The sequence below is a fragment of the Silurus meridionalis genome, chromosome 9 (genome assembly GCF_014805685.1).
Source record: "Silurus meridionalis isolate SWU-2019-XX chromosome 9, ASM1480568v1, whole genome shotgun sequence".
In the NCBI taxonomy this organism is placed as follows: Eukaryota; Metazoa; Chordata; class Actinopteri; order Siluriformes; family Siluridae; genus Silurus; species Silurus meridionalis.
The window spans coordinates 9,734,732-9,755,936 of NC_060892.1; the positions used below are offsets into that span (position 1 = coordinate 9,734,732).

The following is a 21,205-nucleotide window of genomic DNA, read 5'->3' on the forward strand; positions in this document are numbered from 1 at the left end:
CAGTGGCGTTTTTTTACGTTTGTGACACGACATAGAAATTGTTTTAAATATGAACTGAACTGAGCGTGTGTTTTTGTGTTTCTGACAGTGAGGTTTCGTGTAAAAACCTGGAAGGCATGGACGGTCTCAAGAGGCTCCTGTATCAGGTGGCCTGCTCCATGAAGGACATTAGCAATCCAGCCAGCTGCCACAAACTGGTGGGAAGACTGGTATGCTTTAGCCTCCTTTATGTTCTCTAAATATTTAGACATAATTACAAAGTCTACCACAAAACATGTTCTAGATTTTTTGTAATGTCATGTTATGTCTTATTTATACCACAGTGCTGTTGAATTCTCAGTTCTCATTGGATGAGAGTAATTAATTAAATTTTTGAATCAGTGGCTGTGACAGCAGGTTTGGCAGCATTACAGTGTTGTTTCTACAGAAACAGCTTACACAAAAACTTGCATGGAATTGCTCCACTGAAACTAAGTAAAAAAAAAAAAAAAAAAAGGTTTAATAGATATAATTAATATGACAAAGAGGAGATGATTATTTTGCTTTTTGGGAGCAGTGTCAGTCTTTGGTGATCATTAATGACCCTTTTGACAGGCTATGTGTTTTCTTTGAATTTAATTCAATCAATTTTCATTTGTATAACACTTTTAACAATGGACATCATTTCAAAGCAGTTTTATAGGGCTGATTGTACAGTTAAAAGAAGAGTGTCTAGTGACACAACAACTGTTATTTGTTTTTATAGTTAAGGTAAAAAATTGGAGTTTCAGCCTGAAAATGCCACAAGGTATAACCATTAACAAAGAAAGAAAATTGTATTTTATTTAATGATATTTGCCGTTTCCATACTCCATTATCTCTTTGATGCTTTCTTGCTTCTGCATTGTAAAACTTCTAATTGTTAAAACTAAACTTGTGTGTATTAGATTTAATATAGTTTACAAATTAATACAGACACCACTAAACTGTTGACAGCTGTGTATATATTAAACAGATCAATGTGTTTAAACATCTAGGGTCACTGGTTAGGGGGAAGAAAATGTCTTCAACAGGCAAGATTCATTGCTGGGTCGGTCAGGCTAGAGCAGCATTCGCTTTGCTGAAGTGGTAGAAAGTAAACATAATTAATCAAGAACAGATATAAACGCTAATCCTACCCATGCTGCTCTTTCAGTTTGAGGTATGGACAAAGTGATTGAGACCCATGAAGATCAAAAGAATGACAAACTTCATTACCATGCATTGAACCCAATTTATTTACTTATTTATTTATTTTTAATTTTTTTTTAAGGTTTTGGACTCATGATCATTTTAATAGATATCAGAGTTTAACTCATTAATATTATTCTATTGGTGTGCTAAGAGTACTTCAGAGTCTTTTCACATAAACTGAGTTGCTTAAGTCAAGAAGATTTTATTAGGAGTCTTGTGACAAAAATGATAATAGGAACATTATAGCCATAATATCTCATAGTACTTTGGATACTTAAGTACATTTAAAGGAAAATACTTTTGAACTTTTACTAAAGTTCAAACGGAGCACTTTTCCTGGAGTAATATTTTACCATACTTTGACTCGTCCTTAGCTACTTAGCTACTACGTACTATAGGTAATGGTCCCAACATTACCTATAGGCTGTAGGACAGATTGGTTATGTTTTACCATAAGAGACGATCACTACTAACTAATTAAACTGATTTCTTATAGTTAATACAGAGCTTTCTTTTGTTTAGCTTATTTAGCATTGTCAGCTAGCTAATGGCATACCTCTACATGTTTCTGCAGGTTTGATATTGGGCTGTGGAGTGCTGATATCTCCACAGGTTTTGACTTGTATAATTTGAAGATTATTATCACATTGTTTCCTAAGAAACATCTAAAAACTGAACTGACCAGATAAATTGGAAAGGGGATGCTCATCTATCTCTAGCTGACTAACTATTTGGTAGACTTCCAGTAGAGATTTGGCATTTTTACTTGTTTTTCGTAGGTTAAATGCATTGGGGTTTTTTTTTTTTTTTGTTTTTTTTGTTTTTTTTAACTCTGTAACAGTAATCCAAAATTCACTTTATGGACAAAAGTTTGCAGACACTTGACCATAATATTTGTATGTGTTTTGTGAACATCTCATTCCAGATTTAGTCCCTATTTACTATTATTAAAACCTTCAGTCTTCTGGGAAGATGTTTTACAAAATTTTAGAGGATGCCTGTGGTGATTTGTAGTAAATTCAGGTACTGATGTAGGGTGTAAGGAAGTTTATGGTGTGTCTTTCCAATTCTTTCCAATTCAGTAGGGTTGAGGTCAGCGCTTTATAGCAGGCCACTCAAGAATTTCCACTGTAACTCATGAAACCCATACTTTCATTGAACTGGCTTTGTTCAAAAGGGCATTGTCCCTGGAAACCTGGAACAGGTTTGGGTCTCCTAGTTCAAGTGAAGAGAACATTTTATGCAAACGAATTCAAAGACATTCTATACAATTGTGTGCCTCCAACTTTGTCATAACAGTTTGGGCAAGAAAAACAAATGACTGGAAATGGCAGGTCATAATACTTATCCATGAATACTTCTCTGTACACATGTGAATATATTTTGTGTGAGTAATAATTTTAATTATAATAATTACTGTAAATGTGTAAGTACAAAACAAAGAAGGCTACATTCTTACTGATTTTCTGTTGTTTTGCTTAATGTGGGGTTGTAACCGTGTCTGTACTCTTAAGACAAAACAACACCCTCTAACCTTAAACACTGCAAACAAAGCCTGGGAGATCGAGTAATTAAGGCATAAAAAAAGAAGAGTTTTGCTGCTAAATATTTGATTTTGTGCGACTGGACTGCACAGATCACATGTATCAAGTTGGTTATTGTAGTTTCGTATGCATTAACATTTATTTTGGCAGTTCAGGTTATAAAAATGGCTAAATAACATTTCTGTTTGTGTGTGCACTCATTTACTGCAGATCCCCAAGAGCTACCTAAACCTTCAGGAGGCTGTGATAGTGGAGCGTCAAAGGAGAGATGCAGAAGATGAGGTCCAGTATCTGACAGATCTTGAGCTGGAGCAGATAATTGAACACAGTCCAGACAGCGATATTAAAGACTATGAGGACCTCCAGACTGGTAAATAATGCTTGATGCCTGATTGCCGAATTTTGCACAATAATGTTATATATTTTATTACTTCTCTCTTCATTTTCTCAATTTCAAGCAGTGCTTTCAGAAAGTATTCAGATGACGTTTTAAATGACAGGTGCATTTCATTTTTCTGGATAATCTTTGAGATATTTTTACTCTTTGATTGGAGTTCAGCTGTGGCAAATTCAGTGGATTGGATATGATTTGGAAAGTTAGACCTGTCTATATAATGTTTTAAGGTTGGGTTTTTGGAAATACATGCAAAAAGGAACGGCCCGTTTCTCAGGAACACAGTCTTTTTAAACGTTTTTTTTTTTTTTTGGAACAACAGGAATCTTCTTTGAACTGGTCAAGTGGCCAAACTGAGCATTCAAAATAGAAGGGCCTTGGATAGAGAGATGACCAAGATGGTTACAAATAGTTCTCTAGAACCTCAGAGGTCATAAGTATACATGTGAAAAATTGCAGAAGTTCAGCTATAACTGTAAATTACTTTTGTGCTTTGTCCTTATGAAATATGAAGAATATAACTGTGATATAATTTTTATTAAAACATTTCAGCTTAACTACTGCATACTGCTATTGAACACAGTTTACCATATTTAAAACTGATAAAGTAGACTGTTTTAAAGACTCCCCCTCTATTTATTTTCCATCCTGACAGCGATCAGATTTTTAATTGAGACGGGCACTGTGCTGCACTTCTCTGATACGAGCCATGGCTTGTGTAAGCTTTACTTCTTGGATGCTGTATGGCTAGCCGAGTGTTTAGAGCGGATTGTGCATCTGAAGAGCTCACGCTCTGTGGCGCGGAACGGACTGATCCGAACCGAGGACCTGCGCATGCTGTTGATCGGCACCGGCTTTACCCAGCACACCGAGGAGCAGTACTTCCAATTCCTCGCCAAGTTCGAGATCGCTCTGCCTGTGGCCAGCAACAGGTTGGAATTTCGAATTTCGTGCCAGTAAATAAATCACCAATAGCTTGCTGACGAGTTATTATTTTGCTTAATGTTAAAAGCATCATTTTATTTTAACCTGCAGCTAACTAGTAACTGAGTTCCAGTAATTCTTGGACACACGTGATTCCTGGGGTTTTAAAGTGTTATTACATCCTAAAAAAAACTTTGATCAATATTGATTAAAATTTATAACCAATTTTAATCCTACTGACTAAATCAGTTTCATTCTGTTCAGATGAAAACAGAATTTTTGGTCAAACGGAATCCCATTTGAGGATCCCATTTGCATTACGAATATCATGGTCACTTGAAACCTTGAAAGTTAAAAAGCCTAATGAAATTATTGCTAATGATGAAGTTAGAAATCCATCAACAAAATGATTGTAGTTTTCTCATTTATATACTTATGGTTTGATTTGCTTATTGTGATTTTATTCTTAATAAACATAATGAATATCTACTGGGTTTTAAAAATTAAGCCAGTTATTTTTCTGGTCCCACATCCTGAGCTTCACATGTCTTGCCCCGTGTCTCATTTCTCTCACTCACATTTTATCTGTATTTCTCTTTCTGTAGTTATCTCCTGCCACACCTGTTGCCTCCAAAACCAGCCATGGATATCCATGGCTTTCGCCAACACACCAGCAACACCATCCAGCGTCACTTTAAGATGAGCTTCGTTCCAGCCGGATTCTGGGAGCGCTTCATCGCTCGCATGCTGATCAGTCTGAATCAAATGGACCTGCAGGTACACAGTGCCTTCTAGTTTTCTAGATTATTACAGGATGATGGCACTACTTCAAAAGGAACCTGGGCATTAAGAGCTTCTTCAGTTTCCTTGTGTGTAGGACTGAAACCCACCATTTATTTACGTACGTGTTTATTTGCCAGGTGTTTTTATTCGACTTTTTTAGTGACACTATAAAATACTTTAATCCAAGCTGAGAGCTCTTTAGGGACTCAACAGCAATACAAGTGCTGCAAAACAAACTTCCCAGAGGCAAATGCTAAATATTTGCAGACAGAACTGCAACTAGTACTTGGAAGTGATACAAACATTCGCCAGACAGCAAATTAATGACACTTAGTAAAATGTGCTAATAACAATAGAATGAGTATGAATAACACAATCGACATTGTATGCCATTAATCACTGATTTATATTGAACAAAAAAGTATTTATATAGATTGTTGAAAAACCTGGTTGGCGATGTAAAAATAACGGTCCCGGATAAGCATTTATACATACACACAAACACACACTTGCTGTACTGTTTGTGTGTATCCATAGGTGAAAAGAGTTCATTGACCCCCCTTTTTTTTTTTTTATTGCATTAGCATTTAGCTGAAGATTAGTTGCATACCGTCTTGCAAACCTGCATGCTTGCTTACAAATATATTGTTCAAATTATTACTTTTTATGCTTATATACCTACATACAACTGTGTTGGGTAATTGTTTTAAATAATATCAATTGATTATATAGAGGATTGCTTAGCTATCTTTGATTATCAGTACAAAATACCACACTTAGATACTTATTTACTTACCAACCTACTACTACTATTAATGGTACCTACTACTGAGATCAGAGCTACTTACAGGTAATTAGTTCTGACCTCAACCCCACTGAACACCTCGGAGATAAATTAAAATGCTGAATTGGAATCTTCTCAGGAGCGTTCATGTTGTTTTTACAGCAGGTGAAAATGTGGAATGGGATGTTTATACATACTTAAATTTGATAGAATTCATTGCCTACTTTTTTTTACCTAGACACTTGTTTACATAAACAGATACAGTAAATACTGTACATGGTTTGCTTTAAATTCTCTGAACCCAGTTTTTGCTGGTAAATTCCTTTACTTAAAAAAAGCTGCCTGCTCGCTTACTGTATTCTGTTACAGCAGCCAGAGCCGGCCCAGTTCAAAAATGAAATACAGTCCAAGCAAATGGTAGTTATTGGTGGTTTTATTTTCATTGTGTTGTGTATTAGGCCTTGGAGACTAAGAAAGGCTCACGGAGCCCACGGAACAGGAACACAGTGATTTATAGCTTTGCTGGAAAACAGCAGAAGAACCGCTGCAGCACGTTCCGAGTGCGTCGAAGCCAGACCATCTACTGGAAAGAAGGATTGTTGGTCACCTTTGATGGAGGATACCTGAGGTCAGACTTCATACAGACCCTGCAAGAATGTTTAAACATTCGTCTAAAAGTTTCCAGTTCCTTTACTTTTTCTTGTTCATTGAGAACCTTACAGTAAATGACATGTTGAAATGTTTCAGAACAACGTTCTTGGCACTCACGCGTGGTTCTTGTTAATGATTTATTGGCTTATTGATGGTGATAGTCCAACACGAGAAACAAAAAACAAGGAACAATGTAGTATTTTGTAAACAAGCATTAAAAAAAAAAAAAAAGTTGCCACCATCTGAGTATATACACACACACACACACACACACACACACATGTTTTTTAACTCTTTTTGAAATGTCATAGTTTTGCTTTTGACCTGCCCCAGCTTGTTAGGAAACTAAATGTAAAGCTAAATGTCATCAAATGTATAGAAGCAAACAAAAATATTATGTTTGAATATTTTATGTACTCTGCATATTTAAAATTGAATGAAATATCCTACATTGTTGCTTTCCATCTATTTCTGATGCAAGTCAGTTAGTCAGTGATGTAATTTTTGACAAAATACCAAAGCTTCACTGTATGAGGAATCTCATCCCATACAGTCAGTTGTTTCTTTGCACAATTTCCTAATTGTGTGCAATAAAACAAGAGTTTTCTGAATTCATAACACTCCAGAAGTTTGAAAGCCAAATGTGAGCAGAGTTTGTATATTAAATTGTCATTTGAAACAGCGATATGAAAGTGGGATTTATTTATCCAAACTGTTTGTGGTGAAGCTGATCCAATAAAACAGTACTGCTGTACTAAAATCTGTATAGTCAAGTAAGCAGATTTATAGTGATATACTTGTTCTTATAATCTATTGTTTTTTAATAGTAATCTTTTATTTTAGTAGTTGTATTTCTTACATGCATATGAAGTGTATATTAGTCTATTAAACTCTTTCACACACATATGCACGATTAGGTACTCAGGACCGTTTTCTTTTACAGTGTTGAATCATCAGACCTGAACTGGAAGAAGAAGAAGAGTGGTGGAATTAAGATTATCTGTCAGTCCGAAACGAGGGACTTCTCAGCGATGGCCTTCATAACTGACCATGTTAATGCTCTCATAGAGCAGTGGTTTCCAGGTGAGAACAACCACAAACCTTACTCTCACAATAAATTTCATTTTCATTTCATCCCATACCAAATTGATTTTATTGTTTATCAGGTATGAAATCCTTTTTTGGGGGGATTTAGATCTATAACTAAATATATACTGCCATAGGATCTAACATAACTGGAGAAAAAACATTGGGTTAATTGCATTATTAAAAAACACTTAACTTTGAACAAAAATACTTTTTTATATTCAGTTTTAATTTTTTATATAATAGAAGCTCCATTGTTAATTCTGGACATAAGGGTGATAGTAATGTTTGAATATGTTCTTGTTTCTATAGTAACATATATATGAACTTGTCTGGCAGATGATTCACATTCTGTATACAGGTTAAAAATGGCTCTAAGTAATGAAGTTTCAGAGATGTTTACTAGGGTTTTTGGGAAGTAACCAAATTACTTAGATGCATTTGCAAGTTGCATTTCTTTTGTCTTAGCTTTAAGTATTTATGTGGGTTAAGATGCTTTTCTGCTTTTCTGAAAAGTAATAAAGAGTGGTTATTTGTGTGAGTGCGTGCATGCCTGCGTGCGTGCATGTATGTGTGTGTGTGTGTGTGTGTGTGTGTGTGTGTGTGTGTGTGTGTGTATATATATATATATATATATATATATATATATATATATATATATATATATATATATATATACATACACACACACACACACACACACACACACACACACATGGATGCATCATAGATAGATAGATAGATAGATAGATAGATAGATAGATAGATAGATAGATAGATAGATAGATAGATAGATAGATGTTTTACAAACTCTTAAGACTTTCCAGTATTTTGAGATTATGTATATAAATGTGCATAATATACTTACATAAAACCTTATAATTTTTTTTTTTATGACAATTGCTATTTTTTTAATTACATTTTTTTTGGCAAAAAGTTTTTTTAAAGATATGTTCAGTTTCTCTCCCTTTTAAATATTAAGGGCTATTTTGTGTCTCGTTAGAGAATATTCCCACTTATGGCACTTATTTCATTTCCAGGTTTTAAAACTTCAAAATATGTAAAGGTTCAAGAGTGTGAATACTTATGCAAAGCACTATAATTCAGAATTTCTCATTGTGGGATGTAATCATACTACTTATCCATGTTCTAACTGCTGTAGGGCTTGAAATCTCTTCATGTACAAAGTGGTTTTCTGCTTTAAGTCGTTCCATCTGCAAATTGGAAAGGGCTTACAGTGAGCTTCTTACTCAGTAAAGCGATGCAGCGATTTATAATAAGCTTCTGTGCCATTAACTTTTTTCAATCTATTTGAGTGCTAAACACAGACGCACACACACTCGCACAGTGATGAGGATGAGTCATAGTTTATTCAGCTCCACTGCCTTTTTGTCAGCGTACATAAAGCCAGTCAGTCGGTCTGCATGCCTCAGCACACCTGCTTTATTTGTGCTGTTTAAGAACGAACAAGTCATTTAGCTTTTTCTTCCATTGCCATCCTACACATTCTGCCCACAAGAACCACCACATTAAAAGGTTTTGGTAAAAATGAGCTTTCTGCCAACTTGGACCACTCGCATAACAGAGTTTTATTAATTTTATTGCATTTGAGGAGGATGATTTATCTTGTTGATGTGTGCATGTGTAATTAGGAGAATATGCCTTATTGCCTTTCGTTGTTTTGTTCATTTTGATTTTGTTGAATTTTAACTCTCCGCTCATTACATTTATGGCATTTGGTAGATGCCCTCCACTCAAACATGAATAAACAGCACAAAGCACAAAATAACCCATATCAGAAATAATCATTTTGCTCTAACATGAATGCTTTAGTGTTTTTGTGTTTGTTTCTAAGATATAGTGTATGAATATTATTAACATATCAATTAATTGTCTATAGATGTAACGTAGAAAGCATTGTTTTGTGAATCGCAAATAAACATGATATCTATAAAGTATGCAGATTTCCTTTGTTAAAATTATGTTATTCCTCATTTAAACCTCCACATTCTCTTCAAGCGTTGTCATGATTGTTTAGCTTTTTAGAGTCTTGACTGTTTTGGGAGCATCCTGATAAGCTTTAGTCTGCAACACCATATACTTATTCCTATATATGAAAAAATTGCAGTCAATCACAAAATCAGTCATTTTCCTCAATAATTATTGTGTTTTGGCCTGTAAACAAAATGTGAGAATATATTGTATGTCCTGGTGTAAATCCATGGCACATTTATTTGAGCCCAGTGGATTTACTGTGCCATTTCCACCTTTCCATATAAGATAATACATAACCTGCTTCGTAAAGTCTTTGCCTTGCTTTTGTGTATGTAATATTTTATGTTCAGGCCTGTGCCTTTAATCAACACATGGGTTCTATCTCCTCAGCGTTGACAGCGAGCGAGAGTGACGGATCTCTGCTGATCGAGCAGTATGCACCCTGTCCTTATTGCACTATGTTCTCACGCCCCAATGACTCGGTTCCTCAGACCAGCTCTACCTGGTCGGTTTCTCAGACCAGCTCTACCAGCACTACAGTTCACTATTTCAACATGGAGGACTGTGTGCTGGCTGCTGCAGAGAAAGAGCACATCAGCTGCCCTAATCACCCCAAAGAGCTCGTGCCCCTCCAGGAGCTCGTACCTGAGCTCTTCATGACGGACTTCCCCTCAAGGTAAGACTTTTATATACTCCTGCAGAGCTGATGCTCATGACGGCCTCAGAATGAAACGGATAATTGTGACAAGCTTGTTAGCGTGTTAGTTGTTGAGTGTTCCAATTTGGGCCATTAGGTGATCTTCCTACAGTGTTTTTGGTGAAGCCCAGGCCAGTGTTTTCAAATGGACCATAGATTGAGGTTCTTGCTTCCTCTTAGTGTTCTACTGGGAGTTTGTTTTTGAATCACATATTCAAGTAGTGCATCTAAATTAGCATGTTGGAGTTGAGACCGAGTGTCAGCTCATTTATTGCAGTCGGTCTTAAGAGGGCTTTTGGGCTTGCTGTCAAATTAGGAAGCGATATACACAGCAGTGACACTCTCACTATGAAACATTTATCCACTATCACTCACTTACATACACACAGCTTTGCTAGAGAGAACGAAACATTTGTTTCTATGAAATCCTCTGAGCTGCAGCCACACGAAGTAATTTAAGGTTGTGATATGGAAAAATATCATATGGTGATGCAGATGTTTTCACAAATGCAAAATGCACATCATAATATGTAGGTTTGTTACTGGTCAAATGTAAAGCTGTAATAGGAAATGTATTAAGCTTGAAATTCGGTATTTTTAAATAGACCAAAAATGGAGTAATGTTCAAGTTACAATCTCAAAAGTGAGTACACCCCTCACATTTCAACAACTATTTTAGTATATCTTCTCAACGGATATGACTATAGAAATGAAACTTGGATATATTTTAGAGTAGGTAATGTGCAGCTTTTATAGCAGTACAGATTTACTGACCTTTATAAATAATTCAACATACAGCCATTATTGTCTAATTAACTGGCAACAAAAGTGAGTGCACCCTAATTGAACTTGTCAAAACTGTGTCTAAAGTGTCAATATTTTGTGTGAGCAACATTGTTATCTAGCACTGCCTTAATCCTCCTGTGCATGAAAATCACCAAAGCGGCACAGGTTGTTGCTGGGATCCTCTTCCACTCCTCCATAATGATATCACAGAGCTGCTGGATGTTAGAGACATAGTGCATCTTACATCTTGCCTATAGTCAAGCGTGGTGGTGATGGCATCATGGTCTGTAGTTGCATGGGTCAAAGTTTCATTTCTATAGTAATGTCCCTAGAGAAACTGAAACGTGAGGGGTGCACTTACTTTTGTGAGATGCTCTGTGTGTGTGTGCTCTACCTGGTCCGAGTATGTATGTATGTAATATATATTGTGTGTGTGTGTGTGTGTGTGTGTGTGTGTGTGTGTGTGTGTGTGTGTATATATATATATATATATATATATATATATATATATATATATATATATATATACACATTTATATACTGTGTGTGTGTGTGTGTGTGTGTGTATATATATATATATATATATATATATATATATATATATATATATATATATAATGTATTCATTATAATTTTTTATATATGGATGTACATGTGTAGGTTATTAGTCACAGAAGAACAAGTAGCAGCATAGATCTTTCACAAACTTTACAAGAAATGCTAGTCTCTCCTATTTACAGTAATGTGAATGGAGAAAAGTTCTAGTGAGCTATTTGGAGACCTAGAAAATAATCTTTTTTATTTTGCCCACAGGAGTTGAGAATGAGCAATGGAATTGTGCTTAACATTAATAAATGTACTGTACAGACAGAACACTCATGTGGAAGTTATTTTCCTCGTGAGTCGAAGTTTGCTTTCTGCGTCACCGCCTTGTTAAAATCCGTCTGTCACTCTCCTGAAAGGATTCCACAAAGCTCTCAGCAGTATCTTGTTTAGGATATAGACTACAACAACTCAGTACCCCTAGTCTTTTGCACTGTCCGTGTGCTTCAACACAACTTTACTGTACATATGCAGTATTTACTTTAAAGCGGAGGTCATGAACAGTTGCTCCAAATATTTATGTAGTGACAGAAACAATATGCTTCCTTTGCTAGCTGAAGCGGTAAAACATACTTTGTTGCTTTTCCGTATCCCAAAACCTCATATCTCTATAAATATAAAGTTATCCCTATCCCATTAATTTTCAATGTTTTTTTTTTAATGATCACCTGGGGCATGTGCTTTTAAGACGCCTAATACAACTAATCAACTGTTTCCTCAGGGTCTTGTTTGGTAGGTTAGAGGGTGAAAGGACTGAAATCTCATTATTCCTCTATGTCAGAGAGATAATGCTTTTAAGTATAGATGGTCCCCGAGTTATGATGGTTTCGACTTTTGATTTTTCGATCTTACGAAGACAAAAGCGATACGAGAAAATTGTAAAATTATTAAAAATTTTGCGCAACAGGCAGCAGCGTACGATGTACAGTACTTTGGACGCGCAGCTAGGATGAGCGTATCTCTCACCCTGTGAGATGTCCCACTCTCGCTAGCGGTCGACGGAGTAAAGTCGTCTCAGTGTGCATTTTTTTTTTTTTTTTTTAAACAGCAATTTTAGTGATAAAAGCGTGTCTTTCAAGCCCCAAGTATGTTTTCTGTTTGTAGTGGGGGGAAAAAAGAAAGCCATTAGTTTAGAGCAGAAAATGAAAATTATAAATCAGCTTGAAGCAGAAAAGGCTGTCACAGTCATAGTACCATCTTCGAGTTACAATATTTTTGACTTACGATGGGGTCTTCATCGTAAGTAGAAGACTACCTGTATATGTTTCACTCTTACCACTGTTTATTCACGTTTAAAGAGGGACTACAGTGAAGGATTTATATTTGCGCTCACTATGAAAATGTGTTTGAAATCAGAAAATGAAACAAATAGCAGTGTTTAATATAAAAGTGTGGCTTCCACGTATAGTGCCTGGCGAAATTTTGGAAATATCTAGTCTTTATATTTTCTGAGACACAAGAATGTTTCTTTTTTTGTTTCTATGCAACAAACTTGATAAAAGGCAAACAAAAACAAACAGATTAGACAGTGAATAAAAGGAAGAATGTTTTGTGAACTGTTGAGTCCAAATTTGACATTGTCTTTAACAGAAGAACTTGTATAAGACTGAGAACAGGAGAGAAGATGTTAGCAGAATGATTCTGGGTGAACCAACAAGTCGACCATTTCATAATTCAACATCATGCAATTCCGCCTAGACTGTGGCTACCAATTTCACAAGACATCAAGACGATAATCCGAAGCATACTTCAGAGTTTTGTAGGCATTATTTAGAAAGCAAACATTTGGCTGGAGTATTATCTATTTATCGCATGTTTTGTTAAGTCGTCACACCTATTGAACTGCTCAGGGAGGAACAGATCGCAAGGTATGAAAGAAATATCCAACAAGTGAAGAACATCGTTGGCAAGTTTTACTAGAAGCATGGCAAAGTATTTCAGCTTGTTCAGGAAAAAGGAACTGTCTATATGCCAAGCGTGTGTAAAGCTGTTATTCTTGCTAAGGGAGGATTTTTCAATGCAGTTTAGCACATTTATTCTAATTTTTCTTAAGTAGATCTAAAAGGCAAAAAAAAAACGAAAAAAAAAAACAACAGATTGGACAGTAAATAAAAGTAAGAAAGTTCCAAATTTGGCATTGTTTTTAACAGAAGAACTTGCATAAGACTGAGAACAGGAGAGAAGATGTTAGCAGAATGATTCCGGGTGAACCAACAAGTCGACCATTTCATAATTCAACCTCATGCAATTTCGCCTAGACTGTGGCTACCAATTTCACAAGACAACAATCCGAAGCATACTTTAGAGCTCTGTAGGCATTATTTAAAAAGCAAACATTTGGCTGGAGTACCGTAATTTCCGGACTATTAAGCGCACCCAAATATAAGCCGCACCCACAGAATTTTACAAAGATTTTTCTTTTAAACATAAATAAGTCGCACCTGTCTATAAGCCGCAGTGTCTACACTGAAACTAATGAACTTTACACAGGCTTTAACGAAAAAACAGTGTCTGTTACACGGTGTAACAGGTAGAATATGTTGTGGCTCCTTTAAGAGCAGAGCGGCATTTTGGTATAGCCTGCCGCCAAATTTTTCCGGTATTACTGCATGTGTGCAAGACCGAGGAATATGTCCCTATTATTTTCTGATGCTCATTTCTAAATTTCTTTGACTAACCCGTAACGCTGTTGCCAAGAAAAATAAAAAAGCAAGAGTTTTGGAAACCTGTCTGTGCTTATATGATTTCTGTTGCAACTGGAGTTAGCGAGCTATCACATGACCCAGACTCAACATGTTACAACAGCTTGTATCTAAACAGTAGCCTACCAAGAAAGTCATTGTTCACTGTCTTCCTCCTTCCTTTCACAACAATTTCTCTCGGGAGTTTTTCTTTTGGCATCGTCGTGCGTTTAAAAATCACCATTGGTGAAGCTTTTCTCCCGATGCCGTGCAGCTCAGAACACAGGTGAAGTGCGTTTTTTGTTTCCGTTCGGCAATTTCATTGGTCTAATGTTATAAGGCTCAGATTTTTGGCTTGAATCTTGTGAAACCGGTAAAAACCCAGGAAAAATCCATAAATTGTTGTTAAGCCACTGGGTTCAAAACGTGGTTAAAAATTAGCGGCTTATAGTTCGGAAAATACGGTATTATCTATTTATCGCATGTCTTGTCAAGTTGTCACACCTATTGAATTGCTCACGGAGGAACAGATCGCAAGGTATGAAAGAAATATCCAACAAGTGAAGAACACCTTTGGCAAGTTTTACTAGAGGCATGGCAAAGTATTTCAGCTTGTTCAGGAAAAAGGAACTGTCTATATGCCAAGAGTGTGTAAAGCTGCTATTCTTGCTAAGGGAGGATTTTTCAATGGAGTTTAGCACATTTATTATAATTTTGCTCAAGTAAATCTTTATACCTTTTTACCTAGTTTGTTGAATATACAAAAGGAACATGCCTGGTGTCAAAAACATATTTGTTTCCAAATATTCGACAGACACTTTTAACGGGCCACTTGAATTTTTGACTCAAATCTGGGCAGCATGTTCAAGCCATTAAACCACCATGACAGCATGTGTGATTATACGGCCTTGAAAGATGTTCCTTTGCGTTTTACTCCCAGAAGAAAAATGCACAGAAATGATCTGGAGCAGCTGGTAAAGTGGGTGTAGTTGCACTTGGCTGACCGCCAACAATTATGTCAAAGTTAATGTTCCCTTCCTGTGTGAAAGAAGTTTGTCCTCGTCTTAATGGTAGGAGTCAGGGGCTAATTGACAGATGCTGACAGATTTAAGCAGCCTGTAATGAAAAACTACAAAGTGCATGTTCTATCAATGTTATAGGCTTCTCATCATAGCTGTTTTAGAGGTTATATTGACTAGCCGGCTAATACATTCAACAGTGGGGTGCTTGGGAAAAAAATAAAACAGGAAACAGTAAAGCAAGCTGGCTGAGTGTACAGTACTTTGTTAGTCTAAAAAGTTTCATTCTCTTCTTTTTACTTTAAAGCTTTTTGATAGCACTTTCAGGAAATGGTAATGAAATAAAGTTATATTATATATTATATATTATATATTATATATTATAAAACCGCTTGTTTTTCAAACCCTCAAGCGTGTTGTGTGGTAGAAAATAGTCATCCATTATATCTACAGTGGGGGAAATAAATGTTTGTTCCCCAGCTGATTTTGAGAGTTTACCCCCTTACAAAGAAATGAAAAGTCTAGTATTTCTATGGTTTATTTTAACAGAGAGAGACAGAATAGAAATAAAAATTTATAAAATAAATTAAAGAAAGGTTATAAATTGATTTGTATTTGATTGAGTGAAATAATTATTTGATCCCATCTCAGATAAGCAAGAATTCTAACTCCCACAGACCCAAATTAGTTCCTTTAGGAAACTACTTCTGATATCAACTCTCTATGTGAATAAAAGACACCCGTCACAGAAACAACCTCTTCCATTCAAACCACCACCATGGGAACGACCAAAGAGCTGTCAAATGACATCAGAGACAAGTTTGTAGACCTGCACAAGGCTGGAATGGGCTACAAGACCATCAGATTGTTGCCTTGGCAACCCTATGTTTTGGGTCATTGTCATGCTGGAAGACCCATTTGTGACCCTTCTTCAGTGTTCTGGCTGAGGCCAGGAATTTCTCATCCAAGATTCTACAGTGCAAAGTCTACAATCTTGTCCCTGACGTTCTTTGAAAGCTCTTTGGTCTTGCCCATGGTGGTGGAGAGGTTCCAATGGAAGAGGTTGATTCGGCGACGGGTGTCTTTTATACACATCATGAGCTGATATTAGGAGTTCTTTCTTAAAGGGACAGGATTCATTTTGGTGTCAGAATTATTGCTGGTTGGTAGGGGATCAAATACTTATTTTACTCGATCAAATACAAAATAATTTATATATAATAATTTATATATCTTTTTATATTCAATCTTTTTCTGTTAAAATAAGTCTACCATAAAAATTCTAGACTGTTTATTTCTTTGTAAATCCGCATGGGATCAAATCATTATTTCTCCCACTGTATATATAAATGTATATAAAATGTGATCTTTCTTCATGCTTTTAGGTTGTTTCTGGTAAAAAGTGAACTGGAATGGAGTGAACAGGAGAAAGATATTCTTGGACAGGGAGGCAGCGGAACCATCATCTACAAAGCCAAGTACAGAGGGCAGCCAGTGGCCATCAAACGGTTCCCCTTTAAGAAATGCCGGCAGCAGACCCTCAACAGCGGCACAGGTAAGAGTACATCACTCATTAAGCCGCGGGGTTCAAAACGTGGGGAAAAAGTAGCGGCTTATAGTCCAAAAAATACAGTATAAATATATTTTATCAAAACACGATAGAAATTTTGGAATGTATTTTTGCTTATCTCTAGCCTTGTCTTGATATATTTGGGAAAAGATCTTTTTAAGCCTGAAGGTGTCGAGCACAAATCTGTTGCTTTTCTTTCCACTTAAACAGCATGAATTAATCAAGTGATTAATGGCTGAAAAGAAAACAAACATAAGGGTAAATTATTTAGTTTATGATAAGTTATTAAGTGCTGGAAACCATGAGATAATAAATCACCATCTTATCATTAAGCAAAGATTTTAAAACAGAACTGTCTGCGATTATTTCCCCGATTGATGTTAACGTGAACAGAGATCAATCTAGTGAAGAACTGGTGATGAGGTGCATTTTAAAATGCCTTTCAGATGATGAGACAGAGACTGATGTGGACAATCGTAATTAAAGTGATCACTAGTTTGCCATTGCAATTATCTTCTTTTTTTTTTTTTTATCTTTCTGGGCAATGTGAGACTTCGTTCATGTACTAATCTCGAAAATTTAAAGTATTTTGAGACTACAATAGATCTTATTTTGTTTGCTCAATATCAAGAACAAGGTAACTATATTAAGGAACACATTAGGCATTAATTAAGGTAATTGTTTAATAAAGCCCAAATTATATAAATGGTTTATCACTATTTATATTTTTCAGTGGTCTTTCGCTCTATGGCTTTTTTCCCTTTAAGCTTTGCTTTTAATGGAGTTTTGTTTATGTCACTAAATGTAAATCAGATGTTTCACGTAAAAGTTATAAATCTCGCTGGAATTATTTCTTTGTTTTGGCCTACAAAAACATTTTCACACAATATTATTAAAAGACTAATAAATGTAACCCTGTATTTTAACATTCTGTATTTTGTTGTGAAACATCAACATGTGCCTAATGAGGGTTTTTTTTTGTGCAGGCGAGTTGAGTTTCTGTTTTGTGTGTGTAGGTCAGTTTAAGGTGTGTATTCAGGGAGTTTTGTAATTGAACTGTGAAACGTACCTTCTGCTTCTTCCTGAAAGTGAACCTCTAGCTCACGCTGTGATCGAGGTCAAATTTCTGATCATTGTTGATTTCAAATTCAGATTGAGCTCATAACAGCTGAGAGCAGGAGCTCTCACAGTTACATCAGATTAGCAAGGTGGAATGAATGATTCTCTCATCTCGCTTACATTCTCCACGGATCACGATCTCCATGCTGTATTGTTCAGGCTGCAAACGTTTACATTGGGTGTGGTATCAAGTCTTTTTGTAACTTTATTTAAAAGAACCTTCGGGGTTTATTTAAAGGTCACAAGTGTACCATAGAGAACAGTGTTGTATATTTGGTGGACCCTTTCCATAGTGTACACAGAGTGTATAGGATTTTTTTTTCCTGCTATAATAAGGTAGTTTTAATTCTATTTTAACAAGATTTTTTAAACTACTGACACCTGTTGCAAAAGAACCAGCTTGGCTACAAGTTTAGAATCCTTTAATATCGTATATGATTGACTACATAATATACAAAATGAGCTATTTTTAGATTTGAGATTATATTTTTAGATTTTAACGCATTTCAGATATGGGTGCATAAATGTGTGCACTGATTATGTTGAATAAGCACGTCCCCCAAACCCCAGAGGATCTGTGGGTCTGTGTGCAGCCGCATGTGCTTGTCTTTATCAGCCAACTCAGCAGAGCACATTACAACCCTCTCTCCTATGCTGAGTCACACTCCACTACCTTCAGTGCTCTTCTTTCTTTATCCTCCCACTCTTTTATCTTTCATAGCTGCCCATCCAATCTGGCAGAACCAGGCTGTCTGTAGTGCATGATTTTTTTTTTTCTTTCTTGCAGCACGGGTGAATAGAGGTAACTATGCAAAAGCAGATGACAAATGGGGGGTATTAAAAGAAAAAAAAAAGAAAAAAAAAGTTGTGCTACCAAAAACTGAAGAATCGCTCCATTTGCCATTTCTCTCTCCACCAGAAACGCGCTTTAGAGCTTTGTGGCCTGAGCATATACAGCACCTCAGAGTTTTTATCACACCGTTTATTCACAAACAAAAAAATATGGTTCTGATGACAATAAAAAAAAAAAAGGTTATGGATTGTCTGTTGAAAAACCCGGAACCTGTAATCATTAACGTAAATAAGCAAAACAAATGACACCGGAGTTTTATTCCGTATCAGTTAAAGATCTCCATACAGATGTTTCTTTAACAATAGACAAAACCATTCTACAAATCCAACATTACAAAGCCAAGGATTTGGTAAAACAAGCCCGGCACACGCATACGGCTTACAGTTTTCTGAGTTTTTTAGGCAGACAGGATGTCCAGAGTCTAAAATAAACACAAATGGGATTTGCAGACAGGAGACATGTGTATTATCATTTCTAAATGTAGAACTTTGCGTTTGTTAAATCCCATGCTTTATGCATTCAGATTTTTCTTCACACTTTCCTGTTAGCTCAGCGTTCAGTTTAGGGTTTGCCTCAGCAGACATGCTAGTCTGCCCCTCACCTCAGTGCTTTTCATTTCACTTCTTACCTTCTGCTCTAAGAGCAACCAAAAGATGATATCGTAGACATTCAGCCGTCTTTCTATTCAGATTGTTTTCTATTCCGCTGTCGTTAGCACTTTCTGAATATAGTAGGCCATAGATACATTGTATTCATAAATGCACATGGATAAACAAATTTAAGCAAGTGTAATAAATGTATGAACCTTTTGGTGGTTTTCATTCTCGGACACTAACGTGGCTTTGATCAACTTTACACAGTTCAATGCTGCAATAATACAGAAACATGGTCCGCCGTGGCACAGAGTTCTTTTGGTTAGTTGCTCTGTGGGACTCTGAACAGCGGGTTAGTTCAAACACTAAAACAGTAGGGTTTTCCTGTCAGAAGAGCATCCAAATTTGGATGTCTTTTAAAAAAAATAAAAAAATAAAAAGGGTTTTAATTTGGAGTCTATGATGGGAGGGTCAGGAAGCGTGCCGGCAAGTTCATAGCTGACCCCTTCACCCCAGACCTCACCTCTTTGAAGCGCTTCCCTCCAGCGGAAGACTGCAAGCGATCAAAGCTTGAACGTCCAAGCAAACAACCCGATTTATTTTTTCTCAGAGCTGTATATACACAGTGGACATTTGCTAGAATTTTTCTTCACACTGTAGAGTTAATAATATTGTACAAATCACTGTATTAATTTACAAATATTACATACGGTTCATTGCACATCTTGCACATACACTTCTGGGCAGAAAGATTGGCCCGGATAGTATGTTTTTAATCGTTTTAAGAAAAAAAAAAAATCACTGGTCAGGAAATAAGCAAATATTGTTGATGCTCTATTAATTCATTTTACAGTTTAAGCTTGTTATTAGGTCCTAAACGGACTGCATCAGGTGTGGCACATAACCAAATAATGGAGGGGGGAAATATCTTTGAAATATTTTGAATACAGACATTTGTGAGTTTTTTGTGTGAATTTTACATGATTTTTACAAGCTTGGAATCATCATGATTTGACCCTTGCATCCGCAAAGTCTTAAGTTAATTACTGTGTTTCCAGCACAGGAGTCTTGCTCATTTTCAATAGACGTTTAATATTTGACACTTTGGTTCGGCCCATTTTCTTGCCCATGAATATATGGACATATTCAATATTATTCAAAACCTGCTGTCGTTTTACTGATCATGTCACTACAGATTGTAGCTTTGGGGAAAAAAAACATTTGTTGCATGAGAATATCTCACTTAGCAAGGTTGTGAATTTCTGAAGGCAATTTGGAATGTAACCTAAACAAATTCCCATGTAATATTTTGCACAATGTATTTGTTATAGACAGAAAAGCATTAATTATAATAAAAAAAAACAACATACATTTTGATGAAAAAAAGCTATACTTTTTGCCAAGCATTTAGCCTTTGCAATGTCCCGTTTTCCAAACCACCACTTATTTGTAATGTCATTGTAAAGCATATGTTTTTAATACTATAAGTCTGTTTAATCTTTTGCATGTACACTCACAAAGTGTTACAAATTCATCCTATCTGTAATATACCTGGCAAATAAGATAATTGCTCATTATAATTTCTAAAAAGGCTGTAATTAATAACCATTTTTTTCTAGCTGCATCTTTAGTTCTTTAGTTTTTGTGCTCTGTAAACACAAATAACAGAATCAAGTTATTTATAGTATTAACATGTTCAGGAATCTTGTGAAAATTATATTTTGTTTACAGAAATATGCTTATTAAGGTCTTGACTGTGTGAATGTATTTTTACATAAATGAACTAAAGAAAATAAACTAGCAATTACATTCATATGGAGTACAGAGAGCTAATTATTTCATTATTATTTCAATTATTAAAATACTAATTCATTACTTATGTATAGAGGAAACATTTCTTGTTCAATCTTG

At 35.8% G+C, this 21,205-nt stretch overlaps 1 protein-coding gene across 1 annotated transcript in view; it reads left to right on the forward strand.

Annotated features, from left to right (window-relative positions):
* lrrk1 (leucine-rich repeat kinase 1) overlaps positions 1-21,205 on the forward strand; it is a 101,477-nt gene that overhangs the window by 48,875 nt on the left and 31,397 nt on the right. The window contains exons 18-25 of the mRNA XM_046857922.1: positions 89-209; positions 2,967-3,126; positions 3,806-4,082; positions 4,680-4,851; positions 6,100-6,269; positions 7,236-7,375; positions 9,764-10,049; positions 16,545-16,714. Of these exons, the coding sequence (XP_046713878.1) occupies positions 89-209; positions 2,967-3,126; positions 3,806-4,082; positions 4,680-4,851; positions 6,100-6,269; positions 7,236-7,375; positions 9,764-10,049; positions 16,545-16,714 (1,496 nt within the window). The remainder of the gene's footprint in view (positions 1-88; positions 210-2,966; positions 3,127-3,805; positions 4,083-4,679; positions 4,852-6,099; positions 6,270-7,235; positions 7,376-9,763; positions 10,050-16,544; positions 16,715-21,205) is intronic.